The 14,498-nt window shown below is 43.5% G+C and overlaps 1 protein-coding gene across 4 annotated transcripts in view; it reads right to left on the bottom strand.

Moving 5' to 3' along the window:
* The window catches only part of Mre11 (MRE11 homolog, double strand break repair nuclease), a 49,885-nt gene that overhangs the window by 14,479 nt on the left and 20,908 nt on the right, over positions 1-14,498 (bottom strand). For all 4 annotated transcript variants that reach the window (XM_013355380.2, XM_026778280.1, XM_026778281.1 and 1 more), the window contains 5 exons: positions 12,393-12,473; positions 11,670-11,796; positions 9,767-9,870; positions 8,493-8,666; positions 6,296-6,358 (listed from right to left, as the gene is read on the bottom strand). In XM_013355380.2, the coding sequence (XP_013210834.1) occupies positions 6,296-6,358; positions 8,493-8,666; positions 9,767-9,870; positions 11,670-11,796; positions 12,393-12,473 (549 nt within the window). The remainder of the gene's footprint in view (positions 1-6,295; positions 6,359-8,492; positions 8,667-9,766; positions 9,871-11,669; positions 11,797-12,392; positions 12,474-14,498) is intronic.

Genomic DNA, 14,498 nt, shown 5'->3' with positions numbered 1-14,498 from the left:
AGGAGGAGGAGGAGGAGGAGGAGGAGGAGAAGAAGAAGAAGAAGAAGAAGAAGAAGAAGAAGAAGAAGAAGAAGAAGAAGAAGAAGAAGAAGAAGAAACTTTCAAAATAGCTCTTATCTCTGAGCAATGAAATTTTAGTGTTCATTTATTTTCTTTCTTATTTTTGAGTAACATTTTCCCTAAAATAATACCTTTATACTCAGAAAAACATGAATAAGTAACCTTATAAATTGTTACAAAAAGGCTTCTAAGAAAGAATTAACATCTTAGAACCAAGAATACACACTTTCTTCATTTTGTAAGAATCATTTAGAAAAGACAAATTTGAGATTTAACCAAACATTCTACGTCTAAAATGAACAGATTTTTTCATTAATGATAGAATGAAAGCAAGCTGTGCTTAGGTATCTTCACTGGATCAGACAAAAATGGAAGAAAGGGAACAAACCCCAAACAGGTTTTTAATAAAGTAGCAAATAATTCACACCCACGAACACTGCCTCTGAGGAGTGGTTAGAAATACAGGCATCTACCAGGCGGCTAGAAGCTGCAAGTGCAGAGATGCAGCTCCCACAATTGCAACAAACTGACTGTCTTACCCAAAAGACAACATATGAGCCTAAGAGTAGCAGACCAGAGGATTCTTGTTCTCCAATAGGACACCACAGGCAAGGAGAGGAAGGACTAAATGATACGGGCAAAAGCAGGCAGAGTAAGAGTGGGTGGTGGGTGAAGCTGCACCCTATCCTATATATGGGATAGGAAGGAAATAGGTTAATTCAGTTTCCAAAAAGTTAAGAAATGACTCAGGAGATGGCTCAGAGTCAAAGTGCCTGTCTCGCAAGCATTAGCATCTGAGTTGAAGCCCCAACAACCATGCAAAGGCCATGCAGTGATCCACACTTAAGAGTCCAGCACTGGGAAGGCCAAGAAGGGACGATCACTAGGGACTCAAGGTCAGCCCAGACTAGGGACTCAAGGTGAGCTCCAGGCCAGCAAGTGGTGCAGTCTTGAGGGGGGCGGGGGTCGGAGGGAGTGGCTAGGGAGATGGCTTGCTTGGTAAAGTATACAGCATGAAGAGCTGAGTTTGGGTCTCCAGAACCCACACAAAAAGCTGGATGCCACTGCAGGTGTCTAGTATCACAGTACTGGGGAAAAGGCAGACAATCTTGGGAGCTTGCTAGCCCAGCAATCAGTGCAATCAGTGAGCTCCAGGTTCAGTAAGAGACCCTATTTCAAAACATCAGGCAGAGACTCATAAAGAACACTCTATGTTGAGCCCTGGCTTCCACATGCAGCACCGACAAAAGACATCCACGACTGTCCTCTGCCCACATGTCCACAGGTGCACACACAATGCCAAGATAAAGAGGTGACTCGTAATGCAAGTCTTAGAAACAACCTAAAGAGACCCAAGAAAAGACAAATGGTGTCAACAGTCTAATTATCCAAAAAAAGTTTTGAGAAAATTATTTGAAAACACCATCCAGAAGCTGGAAAGATGGCTCAGAGGTTAAGTGTGCTAGCTGCTGTTGAGGACCTGGGTTAGGTTCTCAGCAGCCACAAGGTAATTCACAACTGTCATTAGCTCCATTTTCAGGTAGCAAAACTCCCTCTTGTGGCTTACCTGGATACCAGACAATACATGCAGGCTAAACTCCCATACACAAAGTTAAAAAGACAAACAAAATACCACCATCCAGACACCAAGAAAGTTTAATAGGTGAGCCAGTCAAATTTCCAAACAACACTATAGTGATGTTTTATTTATGCTTCAACAAATAAACTTGCCTAAAGATTAGAAGGGCAAAGCTAACCCACTAGAGGTCAGGCAGTAGTGGCACACACCTTTAATTTGGGAGACAGAGGCAAGCGGCACTCTGTGAGTTCAAGGCCACCCTGGGCTACACAAGATCAACGCTAAAATAAATCCAGGTGGTGGTGGCTGACAGACACCTTTAATCCTAGTACTAGGGAGTCACACCTTTAATCCCAGCACTAGATGAAATATAAAATGGGAGGAGAGAGAGGTTCAGGCTGCTTAGTCTGCTAAATCTGTAGTTGTAAAGGCAAGACTTCTCTTGGCTGCTTTGCTTTTCTGGTTTTTGGGTTGAACCCCAATATCTGACTCTGGGTTTTTATTATTTATGCTACAGAACAGAACTCATTGGTATTTCAGCAGTGCTGAAGCACAGAACAAGTGCCCAGTTCTCCCAAAGCCAGCCCAACAGGATGCAGACACAGCACTGAACATATAAAGAGAAAACAACAGAACCATGCTTATGAAAACAGCAGAGTCCAGGAATACCTGCAAGATTGGCCATATAACTAGCAGGATTACAGAATCAGTAGGACTGCCAACATAGGGCATACATTAATACAACTCACGTGAACAGAGGGCAAAGAGGAGGCCTCATACTCTCCTCCCTAGATGCCAAAAGGCTTTAACTTTCCACTAGTGCTGATTTAAGCCAACAGTCTTCAGAACAGGTGAATATTCTACATGTCAAAAAGTACTAAGTACAAAAGGGGAAGGAGAGAGGAAGAAGAGAGAGAGAGAAAAGAGGAGAGAAGAGGAGAGGGAGTTACCCTCTACCCCACTATAAGCAGGTGCTCCATATGAATACTCTAAAAACATTAAAAAACTGCTCACTGGGGATTTAGGTCAGTGGTATAGCACTTGCCTAGCATGTGAGGACCCAGGTTCAATACTCAGCTCCAGGAAAGGGGGTGGGGAATGCTCACTGTTAAGAAAGGAAGCATGAATCAAACACAGTATCAAGAAAGAAGGCCTTGCCCCTGAGATGCACAAATACCAAATCTATAGTAAGACAACATGAGAGGGCCCCAGGGAACATACACTCAAGGATATCAGTGATTAGAAGGCAAGCTAGTACCACACCTCTAAAGTAGCAGCGATGGCCAACAGCATCTAAAAGCCTGAAGTTTGACTGTGATGCTTATTTTTGAGTGACGACCTATCTTTTCCAAATTTTCTTTCTTTTTCTAAATACCATCTTTATTTTCATTTTCTTAAATATTACAGTCAGTGTTCTAGTTTACCATTTCTGTGCAACAGCTTGGAATTTACTGACTCTAGGATTTATTTTTCAGCTCAAACTCGACCCATTTTGTACCCTCAAGTCCCTGGGGTCCCCTGTTCTGCTCCATTCCTGACTAAATAGCATAGTACGGCACACAGATGAAATACTACATTGTCCATTTGAATTGGCTCTTTCCCACTCAGTGTGCATTCAGACTTCATGCATATTGAACATGTGTTAGACTGTAATGATATGCTAATGTTCCCTTGCAGGAGGATATATATCCATGGGCTATTGATAGACACCTGGCTGTGTCTAACTTGGCTACTGTCAATCATACTCTAAAAGCACTGGCATATAAGCATCCACTTGATATTCTACTTCCGATCCCTTGGCTGTATACTTAAGCTGGACTGTATGAGGACCAGACAGTAATCCTGAGTCTCCTCTCTCTCAGGAGAGGTCACATTGCTCTCTTCCCCAGGGGGACCAGGTCCTCCTACCAGGAGGTACAGGGTTCCAAGCTTTTCACATAGGTGCCAACCCGCACACCTGTTCTTTCCTGTATGTACCCCATTCTCTGTCCCTGGGCTTTTTTCTTGCTTCTCTAATGTGTGTGCCATGGTTCTGCATCATGAATACTTGGAATCCTAAGTGCTGATGGAGCACTTGAAAACCTTTAAAAAGATGTATCCAAGGCTTTTATCCATTTTCAAGTTGCTGTTATTGTTGAATTTTTAGAAGCCTTTAATGCAATGTAGACACCAATTCTTGAATGTAAATTCATAAGTATTTCCTCCCACCCCGTGAATCCTCCGTTCACGTTTTGAAAGGGTGTACCCATCCCGTCTAAATTCAGACAGGACCTAAGATTTTATAAGCCAGAGAATCAAGGACTGTGTGCAGACTAAGAATAGCCTTATATTTTTAAAGGATTGCAGTGTGTAGGATGGAGATCATGGCGGCCTTAAACCTGATCTTTACTGGTCCTGGTCATGTATTTCCAAGTCAGCTTGTGCCTACAGAAATACCTGAGTTTTTCCCTCATGAACAAGAAGCTCTACAGGATGTATTTTTTTCCCTCTAAATGAAAGAACTTCCATTTGTCTGTTAAAATAACTGAAGCATGGTACCACAATTCATATTTTGAGCTCAGAGATTCTGACAAAGCTGTGAATTACATCTTGAGAAAGTGTCAACTCTATTACTCAAGTCCTAAGTAGGATGCTGAGGCTGAAAACCCTGTCAGAACCCTACAGAATTCTGGAAGTGCTTACTGCTGTGGTTTAATATGCTTTTCAGATTTCATCCACAAAGTCACACATATCGACAGTATGGTCATTGTACCACGAGGTCAGGCCCTCATGAACCGATTCATCTACTCCTGGAATTGATGGGTTCCTAAACTACACGGGAAGTGGCTCTTAGGAAAGAAAGCCAGCACACTGAGTGCCTGTGCCGTGCCATCTGACACAGAGCACTACAGGAAGACTCTCATTACATGCTGGTTCCATGTTCTCCAGCCTGCCCAGCTTCCGGTACAATGAGCTCAAAATTTCTATCCTTTCTAAACTATCTGGTCTCAGGCATTTTGATACAGTAACTGGAAACAGACTAAAAAGCCAGGAAATCTTGTTACCTGTAAATGTTGTAAAAATATAGCTAAGTTTTAAGTTTATTCCTCTGAAGAACTCCCATTTGACACGTTACATTCCCATATAAAGATTCACAATCCCTTTTATTTACTGATTTTTGATGGTGATAGGGATGAATCCCACACCCTAACACGTGTTAGGCAGGTACTCAACCACCGACCTACGCCCTCAGCCTCAGCTCTTATAAGAAACTAAGGTTAGTGGCTTCAATCCCAAAGGACTCAATGTAAAAAGTATTTTTATTATATGTTCAGTTAAAAGGGCTAACCAAAATTAGTCAGATGATCTACAAACTTTTCTAAGAATCTTTCTAGCACGTTCTTTCTATTTTAAAAGCACCTTGTAAGATGAATGTTGGAAGCTGTGAACCCCCAGATCCTGAATTTCTGGTAAACAACTTGTAATGCTTGCAGCTGCTCTGAGCACGAGACCCTCAGGAGTTCCTGATGGCAGGGAAGTGGTTTCTGGTGGGTTTGGTTGGGGTGTGGCTACCAGTTAAGGATCCCTATATAAGCTGCTGCTGGACACAATAAAGGGGCATTCCTGTTTCAAGGATGGCCCGAGTCTCTGTCTGTGTGTCCTTGTGTGTTTAAATCTCCAGCCCCTTGCCCGAGGCTTGTGAATGGTCCTGTAGTGCAGGCTTCGCAATACAGGCGTAGTACCGTAGTACACATAGTCCAGGCGGGCGCTACAGATGAATACAAATGAGATAAATCTAAGTGAACCAACTCTAATCAGTCGTTTTTTTCCCTTAAATTTCAGAACACAGCCCACAAAAGCACAGCAGGTGCATGTAGGCACACGACTCACGCTGGTTTTGATGGGCTCAGAAGTTTTCTGGTTTCAGCTAATCAGAGGCTATGAATAATCTTATGGAACCCTGAGAAGACACTTGGCTGGCACCAAGTCAAGACTTCGAGGCAGAAACATGTTCAAATTCCAGTACCACCATATGACCCCTAGTCCAGTCTCAGTGTCCTCAATTTGTAAAATAGGACCTGATAGTGCAAGCACAGAAGCTATCAAAATAATTTAATAAATACCTTCTCCACACACCTCACCTACTGCTCAGGAAACTCTTGGGGTCACACACCAGACCTCTTTCATACATGTACTCCTAGTAAAACGCATGATGTTCGCCAAAACAGCTTCAGAAACTGCCAACTGAAAGTAATCTAGATAAAACCTCAGGAGTCACACGTGAGACAATCATAAAACGATGACAGTAACACACACACCCAGAAAACAAGAATGTGCATTTCAATCACGACTTCAGCAAGCAAGCAGAGGACCGGAGCTTCAATAAGCAGTTTCAAATCTTCCCTTCCTCACATCTAGGAGACTAAGGATTTCAGCATTCTAACTCAGAAATAATTCTAGATGTTATTTTCATTACTGAGGACTCTCTGTGAGTCTGCCCCACCACATTTACAACTATATTTCAACAAGACGGGAGGCAGAACAGCAATGACAGCCACACGCTTACAGTCACTCACAAGAGCTGGGCTCAAATTAACCACTGTCCATATACACCCACTGGCTCTTCTGGTTCACAAACCAAACTACGGACACAGCACACTATAGCCGAAAAATTACCTCTCGAACTTCATCATCTTCTTCATTGGTATTTCTCTGTCTGCTTTCTCTGAAACGCCGGACCTAGACCACAATAAAGAAAGTCAGACACCACGTATGTTCTCACAGTAGAGCCACCCAGAGTACTGGTGGCAGAAGAACAGAGTCATAGTAACGTGATGGTTTTATGGTCTGTGCCACCGAAAGACTGAAGCATTCATTAGAGCTCTACTAGGAGAGCAGCACAGGGAATGGGTGCTTTGCCTGGGAGATCTGTCCACCACACACAGGGAAAAGACAGCAAGGAGAGGAAAGGCTTGGAGAGACTTGTAAAAAGTCACCACCAAAGCCAAGAAGCTGGATGAAATTAGAAGGTGGGTAGGTAGATGTAGGGGCCCAAGGACTGAGCCCTGGAGAGTCCAGCTTAAGAGGATGGAGAGATGAAAGTTACCAGGAAAGAAAATTCTCCATTAAGGACAGAAGAAAGCAGGCCTCAGGTATGGAATCATGTAAGACCTGTAAGTTTAAAATGTCTCAGGAGCAGACAAAACATCACAGGAGACCTTGACGAGGGCAGCTTCACTTCACTAGAACCTTGGTTCAAAACCAGCATGGGAGCCAGGCATGGTGGCACACATCTTTAATCTCAGCACTTGGGAGGAGGCAGAAGCAAGTGGATACCTATGAATTCTAGGCCAGTCTGGTCTACATAGTGAGTTCTAGGACAGCCAAGGCCACATAGAGAGACCCTGTCTTTAGAAAAAAAAAAAAAAAAGAGAGAGAGAGAGAGTAAGGCATAGTGCTCTTGGTACCAAAACACTGTTATTCACAGATAACACAGGTGGAGAAGGCAAACTAGGGGGCAATGAGGCAAATGACAGATGCGTTTTAATCCTCACAACCGTAGAGATTCTGTTATTCATCCATTTTACAGTTAAGGCACAAAGAGCCTAGAGAATGCAAGGGCCAGCACACAAATGATAAGGCTTTTGACTCTGAGCACAGACAATGTGGTCCAGAGGCCATGCTCTTGGCTACCATGACACAGAGACACACGGTGCAGCTAAGGAGTCAGTATCACTGAAGACAAAACGACAACTCCAGCACATTCCAACGTGCGGCTCTGCATCCTTACAGTCCTGTAACATTATACTGAAAATACTTTTCCACATCTTTCAAACACACTTTTTGTTTGTTTGAGACAGGGTCTATGCAGTCTAGGCTGGACTGAAAATCATTATGTACTGAGGATGACCTCGAACTCCTGATCTTCCTACATCCACCTTCTAAACACTGGGGTTATGAGCATGTGTAGCACCTGACCAAAATCCTAATAATTATTAGCTATAAAAACGTCTAGGTTGTCTACATGACAGTGCTCAATGAAACTGAGTTTCCCAACTATTGCGTACTGAGGACAACACTAGCAGGACCCACTCTGTGCACTAGTTTTTATCTGACTGCTGTCTTAGGACACACCCTGGGGCTGCACTAAGGAAAGGACCTCTTCAGACCCCTCAGTACTCACAGCCGCGCTGTTTGCATGAAGCTCCTCCAGCAGGGCACTTACTACCAGCTTTCTTAAGTCAAATTTGACAAATAAAATCCATGTAATATTAATGGTCTTGGTTAACTGTGATTAAATACTGTGGTCTCAAGCTTGCTAGACATTTATACTTCCTTGTGAATTCCCTTTTCATGTCTTTTGTTCATGGTTCTACTGAAATGTTTAATATTTTCTAAAGCTCACATTTTATTTGAGTCTTTTAATATTATATTCAAAGTGTTAGTCTTTTCTTTTGTACATTCATAAATATTTTCTCCACATTCATACCCTTTAATTTTGCTTTTTGACACCCAACATTTAAATTTCAATTCCAATGGAAGCTTTTTCTCTGTCGCTCCTTGATATGCAGAGGGAAAACATGCTCCAGGTAAGACTCAAAACTCAATCAAAACGAATGAAAAACACAAGACAGCAGCAATTCTTATGCTGCAAGCGTCACTCTGCAGTGCCCTCAGGAGCCCAGAAAGACGCTTTCTCAGGACAGAACAACCTTTACTCAGCACCCACCACATGTAAACTCCTCCGGGTGCTGCTAGACACTGTCTAATTTACTCCTCATTTTATCTCCTCAATGTTATAGATGAGGAAGCCAAACTAATCAGACTTAAACAGTCAATCAAAACCAAACAAAACACAACATCAGCAGCTCACCTCTTCGTCAATCTTGTCTTCCAGAGCATCGATGTGGCGTTCCTTCAGAAAGCGCTGTGTTTTCTCCAGCTGGTACTTCACTAATTCTTCAATGGCATCCTTCTCTTCCTTATCCACAAACTCCTGAACTGCTTCCCCCATCCCTCTTTCTGTCAGCAGCGAGAGCTGAACATTCTGCAGGAGGAAACACACGCTGTTAGGTGCACAAGTGCTGTGTTCCTCAGCCAGGAACTCCCCAAGAAGGAAAACACAGTCTCTTATGGAAAAGGAAGTGCTGGGGTCAGCAGGCAGCACTTAGCCAAGGGCCAGAAAAATGGGAGAGGAGTCAAAGAAGAGTTGTAACTTCAGGAGTCTGAAAGGCTGTGACAGTCCCCAGAAAAAGCCATGAAGGCTGACCAGAAATGCGGTGAGGCTTTGGGGGAGGGGAGATAGCGATGTAAAAGTGTTGTCATCTCACTCTAGGCCTTGTGACTGTTTCATGGTGAAGAAGTCTGAGGCTACAGATGGTATTGGGGCTCCTCATCACCTGCTATAAACTATGGAGATTGCTGGGGGTGCTCCAGGCAGAAGAAGGAGGCCCAGCTGGAAAATGGACAGAGATGCAACACCGCTGGCTGTGTGCATGGACAAAGGAGACCCAGCCAGGTCTCCTGCAAGAAACTGAGGAAGGTTAAGAAACAGACTCTCCCTACATGGCCCTCCGACACCTGGTTTTCAGGCCAAAGAGACCAGCGACATTTCTGACCTACATAGTTGCCATGTAGCAGATTTGTGTGTGGGGTTTTTTGTTTTGTTTTGTTTGTTTTGTTTTTTGAGACAGGGTTTCTCTGTAGCTTTGGAGCCTGTCCTGGAACTCGCTCTGCAGACCAGGCTGGTCTCGAACTCACAGAGATCTGCCTGCCTCTGCCTCCCGAGCGCTGGGATTAAAGGCTTACAACCTCCCCTGCCCGGCTCAGATTTGTGTTTTTTAAAATAAATGCAACTAAAAAAGTCCAAGTAGTTTTACTAGCATATGGTTGTTTAGGCTTTTTAAAAAAAGTAACTAAATTAAAAATTACATTCAAACATAAGCTAAAATCTCAGATCAAGACTTACAACAAAGACAAGCAAGCCACACACCAGTGAGTCCTTGCAATGACAGCAGTGTCCAGAGAACACTCTGGTGTACTGGCTACTGCAGAGCCACTGGGCAGTCACTTCACATACGAACTACGCACACACCACACTAAAGTCTGCTGTTGGCTGTTCTTAAAGCCTAAGCGGTAAGGAACTACCTTCTCTGCGGTCTGGAAATACTGCTTCACCAAGTCTTCTACACGGAGTGTCGTTCCTTCTGAAGCAGGTTTTGTGATGAGCTCCCCAAAGTTGATCTCCTCACCTACAGAAAGGGGCCAGGAAGAAACAACGCTCTTCATAACACACTAAAACAGCTAGGCTCTCACCAACACTTCAGGGGCGCCACATAAATTTTGAAGCAAAAAAGGGCCTCAAATTTGCTAATAGCCTTACTGTCATTTGGAGTTCATTTCTTTTTCCACATGGTCCATATGCATTTTTCCCATCTTTAAGGACCATGGCTACTGCCACTGTTCTAAGACTGTCCCCAGACCCCACATAACCCTTTCAGGAAGTACGAGTCAAAACACACCCCCAAGCCCGGCGGTGATGGCGCATGCCTTTAATCCCAGCACTAGGGAGGCAGAGGCAGGAGGATCTCTGTGAGTTTGAGACCAGCCTGGTCTACAAGAGCTAGTTCCAGGACAGGCTCCAAAACCACAGAGAAACCCTGTCTCGAAAAACCAAAAAAAAAAAAAGTATTCCCAGGCCATTCTACTGGGGATAAAACTCAAACAGAGTGAGGTTCTTGTCAAGGAATCAATAAGAAGTAACAAATGAAAATTCATATCCAGAACCCAGCTCTTGCCCGTGCCTTTCCTAGCCCTACGGCAGCATGATAAGGCCTACACGTCAATATCTGAAAGATGGTTTCAGGCTGAAGTCACAGCATTTATAAATTACTTTTTAAAAAATTTTGCTGATTTTTTTTTTCTCAATGTGTATGAATGTTTGTGTGAATTTATACTATGTACCATGCATTAGCAGTGCTTGGAGGGCAGATGAGGACACTGGATCTCCTGGAACTGAAGTTATAGACAATTGTGAGTCACCATGTGGGTGCTGGGAATTGAACCTGTGTCCTCTAGAAGAACAGCCAGTGCTCTTAACTGCCGTGTCATCTCTCCCAATCCACCATTCTTATTTTCTTTCGCTGCTGGAAATCTTACTAGTTATAAAGGGTGGGGCCTCTATAAAGAGCACGACTGATATTTCTTTTTTTTTTAAATATTTATTTATTTATACAATATTCTGTCTGTGTGTATGCCTGCAGGCCAGAAGAGGGCACCAGACCTCATTACAGATGGTTGTGAGCCACCATGTGGTTGCTGGGAATTGAACTCAGGACCTTTGGAAGAGCAGGCAATGCTCTTAACCTCTGAGCCATCTCTCCAGCCCACAACTGAAATTTCTTATATTTCAACTGAAATAGCATTATTTAGTTGATGATTTTGTTTTATAGTTAACAGGATACTAAGTGTCTATAAAATTTAACTGGAAATGAACTACTCAATCATCAAAAATACTAAACTACAGGACACTTTTGACTTCAAGTCTGGTCTTCCTGAAGCACTGCATGCACTAAGTCAAAATACTTAAAGCTGCAAAAGTTGAAAGCATGTTCTGTCAACCCATGGCAGGAAAGATGTGCTGGGATCGGCAGATGCCTGGCGCCTGTGAGTGCTGTGACTAGCACCACAGTTGAAAGGCTGTGTTTGTAAACAAAGCCTTCCTCCCAGCCTTCATTCATCCCCACTGCTTTACAGACTGAACACAGCTGGGTGGGACAGTGCAAGTCTGCAGACTCAGGATACTGGGGCAGGATCTAGAGTGTGAAGCCACACTGGGCTACAGAGCAAGACCTTGTCTCCAGAAGGAAATAAAACAAATAATCAGAAAATACCCCAAATGCTTATTTTGAGAAGATAAAATATTCCCTTACCATTTTTTGTCTAACACTACAAATACTAAAACGTCTACTACTATCTTCATTTATTTTACCAAAGACTGATTTACACAAATCCCGCTAGAGCATTCTTTAACTTTAAGTAAGCAGCTTACCTGTCTTTCCCTTTTGTTCCCTGTGCCTGAAAAAGTGGATGACATCTTTGGGGTTAGCAACCCGATCCACAAACTTCTGGCTAAAGCGAAGAACATTGAAAGGTTCAAAGCCTCCACTGTAATCCACCTGGAAAGACAAGAAACAGTGCCAATTTTTGAGAAATACAGGGTTTTTTTGGCATCTAAAGTATTTATATCAATCTAAAAGCTCAATGCTTTGACATTTGCAAACTCATGTTCTATGTTTTAATGATCATGATGATGTTAAACCATTTGTCCTATTGACAGACTAACACCAGAAGGTGAGGTTTACAGAAACACACTTCCTGTTCAAGAGAATAGAGCAACGCCATCCCGACGCTGAAATGTTCTCTATCTCCTGTGACAGCCTAGGTGCACAGCATGGGTACTATCTGAAAACAAAGGTGGGACTTCCAATGTTCTTTGCTTTAGCCAGAAGTTTGTGGATGGGGTGCCCAGAGTGGAGCAAGGGAGCAGAGCAAGAACAGATCAGAAAGATCATTTAGGAAATGACAGCAACTATGAATAAAGTAGCAAACCTACCAAACTCACCTGAGATGGGATCGAGCCTCAGGCTTTCCCACTTCTGCCCCTGCTGGTGCCGACTCTACGCTAAGCATTTAACTTACTACTTTTCAGAGAAGTATGTGAAGTCTGTGTTTCTATGAAAACTGGCATGGTTTAATTAGCACAAGGACTTACCCGTAGTCGGATGAGAGGCTTCTCTGGCTGTAGAGAATTCCCCAGCCGCTCCCGCTCAGCATTTTCAAGCATTTCTTCAATCTCAAAATAAAAACGGCAAGTGTTCAATTTTGTGTAAATTGGCTGATATAGTTTGCATTACTACTGCTGACTGACCACCCTATGGAGTTGATATAGTTTGCATTACTGCTGCTGACTGACCACCCTATGGAGTTGATATAGTTTGCATTACTGCTGCTGACTGACCACCCTATGGAGTTGACTCAGACCTTGAATGCACCCTGATTAAGATCAGATGTTCTGCCAAATAATTTTAAAATATTCCAAGTTCCTACATAACCAGACCTCTGGAAATCCTCCATCCCTTGAAAAACCCCTCCTATTTTGGGGACTATATAAACCCTACCCTTCTGTGTTCAATTCTGATTTTCAAACCCCACTTTAGGGAGATAGCCCTATCTGGCAGAAAATAAATCTTGCTTAATTTGGCCAAGGAATTTGGGTAATGGTCTTTGTTCTCGTGGGTGGGATTAGCAGTATAGAATTCTGCACAGCAGCTCCACAGCCGCCTTGACTTCCCATCTCACTGACAACATCTTTTAAACACACCTTGTGGTGCCAACACCATCCCTTAATATTTTTCTTTTGCAAACATTCTCAGCAATTTTTCCATCCCTAATATAACTCCTTCACAAGAAAATCTACAACACTGATTCTGTTCCAATTTCTAATCATGTTTCAACACGGGTTCCCTTGCCTTAACTTTAAACCAAATAAATCAAAGTTTCCAGTGGCATCATATAGGTTCTGCAGAAACCCTGGAATGTTTACTTGGAAAAGTTCAAGTAAACAAGATGAGTGTTTCCAATATCTGAAGTTGCCTCATGCTATACCAGGTCAAGCTTATAAAATCTCAGAGATCCAAAAGCAAAAACACTTGTCCTACATTGCTCCAGAGAGCACGAAGGTGCAAGAGGGTAATTTTAATCCCAACACATCTTCCTAATGGCTGCAGCTGGTTGTCAGCCTGAGCTCTTCTCCGAGTCTGAGATTTTCTAATGCTGCCCTGCTCTCCCTGCCTTCACCTGCCACATCCTGGGATTACAGGCTTGCAGCACCATGCTCGGCTCCTCAGCAAGAATATCTGGTGCTGCTGCCATAGCACACACAGACACAGGGACTTGAAAAGTGGTAGCACAACCGAGAAAGTGGCATTGAATGTCTTACAGTCTACAGTCACCTGTGCTGGTGACTACGCTACTGGACACAGAGACCTTCAAGATCTGCTCGGCCGAGTCTCAGTTCAGCGAGCATGCACGGAACACCAACCAGACAGACAGCAGCACAGAAAAGCTGGGAAGATGGGCATGGTGGCACAAGTGGGTCCCCACATTCCAGAGGCTCAAAGACTGAGAGTTTGAGTTATCAGAGTGAGCTCCATGCCAGCTTAAAAACAGAAGAAGGCTGTCTCAAAAGACAACAAAACTTAACAAGTGGCTCTGTCCTCACAGTATGACGATAACAATGTAACTATGGTCCATATCAGAATGCCCAGGATGCACACGGCTTGATTTCCTGCTGCTAGCAACCACTCTCCTCTCTGGATTCTTATAACTCTCCTTAAGGGTGGGGCATGCTGGAAACCTGGCACCTGAGAGGGACAGGCAGGAAGTTCACAGCAGAACCACGTTCCAGAATACCCAGGCCTCATGCCAAGAACCTGTCTCAAAGAAAAGCAAAGAAAAACAACAGGAAAAACTTGGAATTTAGGAGGAGGGGTTGCAGTGCAGCTCAACCAGAGGTGAGTTAAACCCTCAGAGAACATTTCACAACCTTTTATCACAACTGTAGGGAAAGGGATTGTGATTTTATATCAACTTGACATGGTTAGAATAATCTGAAAAGAGGGAACCTCAAACAGAAGCCTACACTCCTACTCAGCCGAGTCTGAGAAGCCAGTCACCGTGGAACCTGCACACACTAAAGCTTTTCAGGCAATACTCAAGCCACACACGTTGCTCCTACAGCGTGACACTGGCCAGTTGCCTAATCGGAGGTACCAGGCTAGCCCATTCAATGGTAGAAACAACTGCATAAAGAATAGCA

This window comes from Microtus ochrogaster, unplaced genomic scaffold, assembly GCF_000317375.1.
Source record: "Microtus ochrogaster isolate Prairie Vole_2 unplaced genomic scaffold, MicOch1.0 UNK121, whole genome shotgun sequence".
Classification (NCBI taxonomy): domain Eukaryota; kingdom Metazoa; phylum Chordata; class Mammalia; order Rodentia; family Cricetidae; genus Microtus; species Microtus ochrogaster.
The sequence above is the reverse complement of the archived record's forward strand: the minus strand, read 5'-3'. Positions and strand labels throughout refer to the sequence as shown.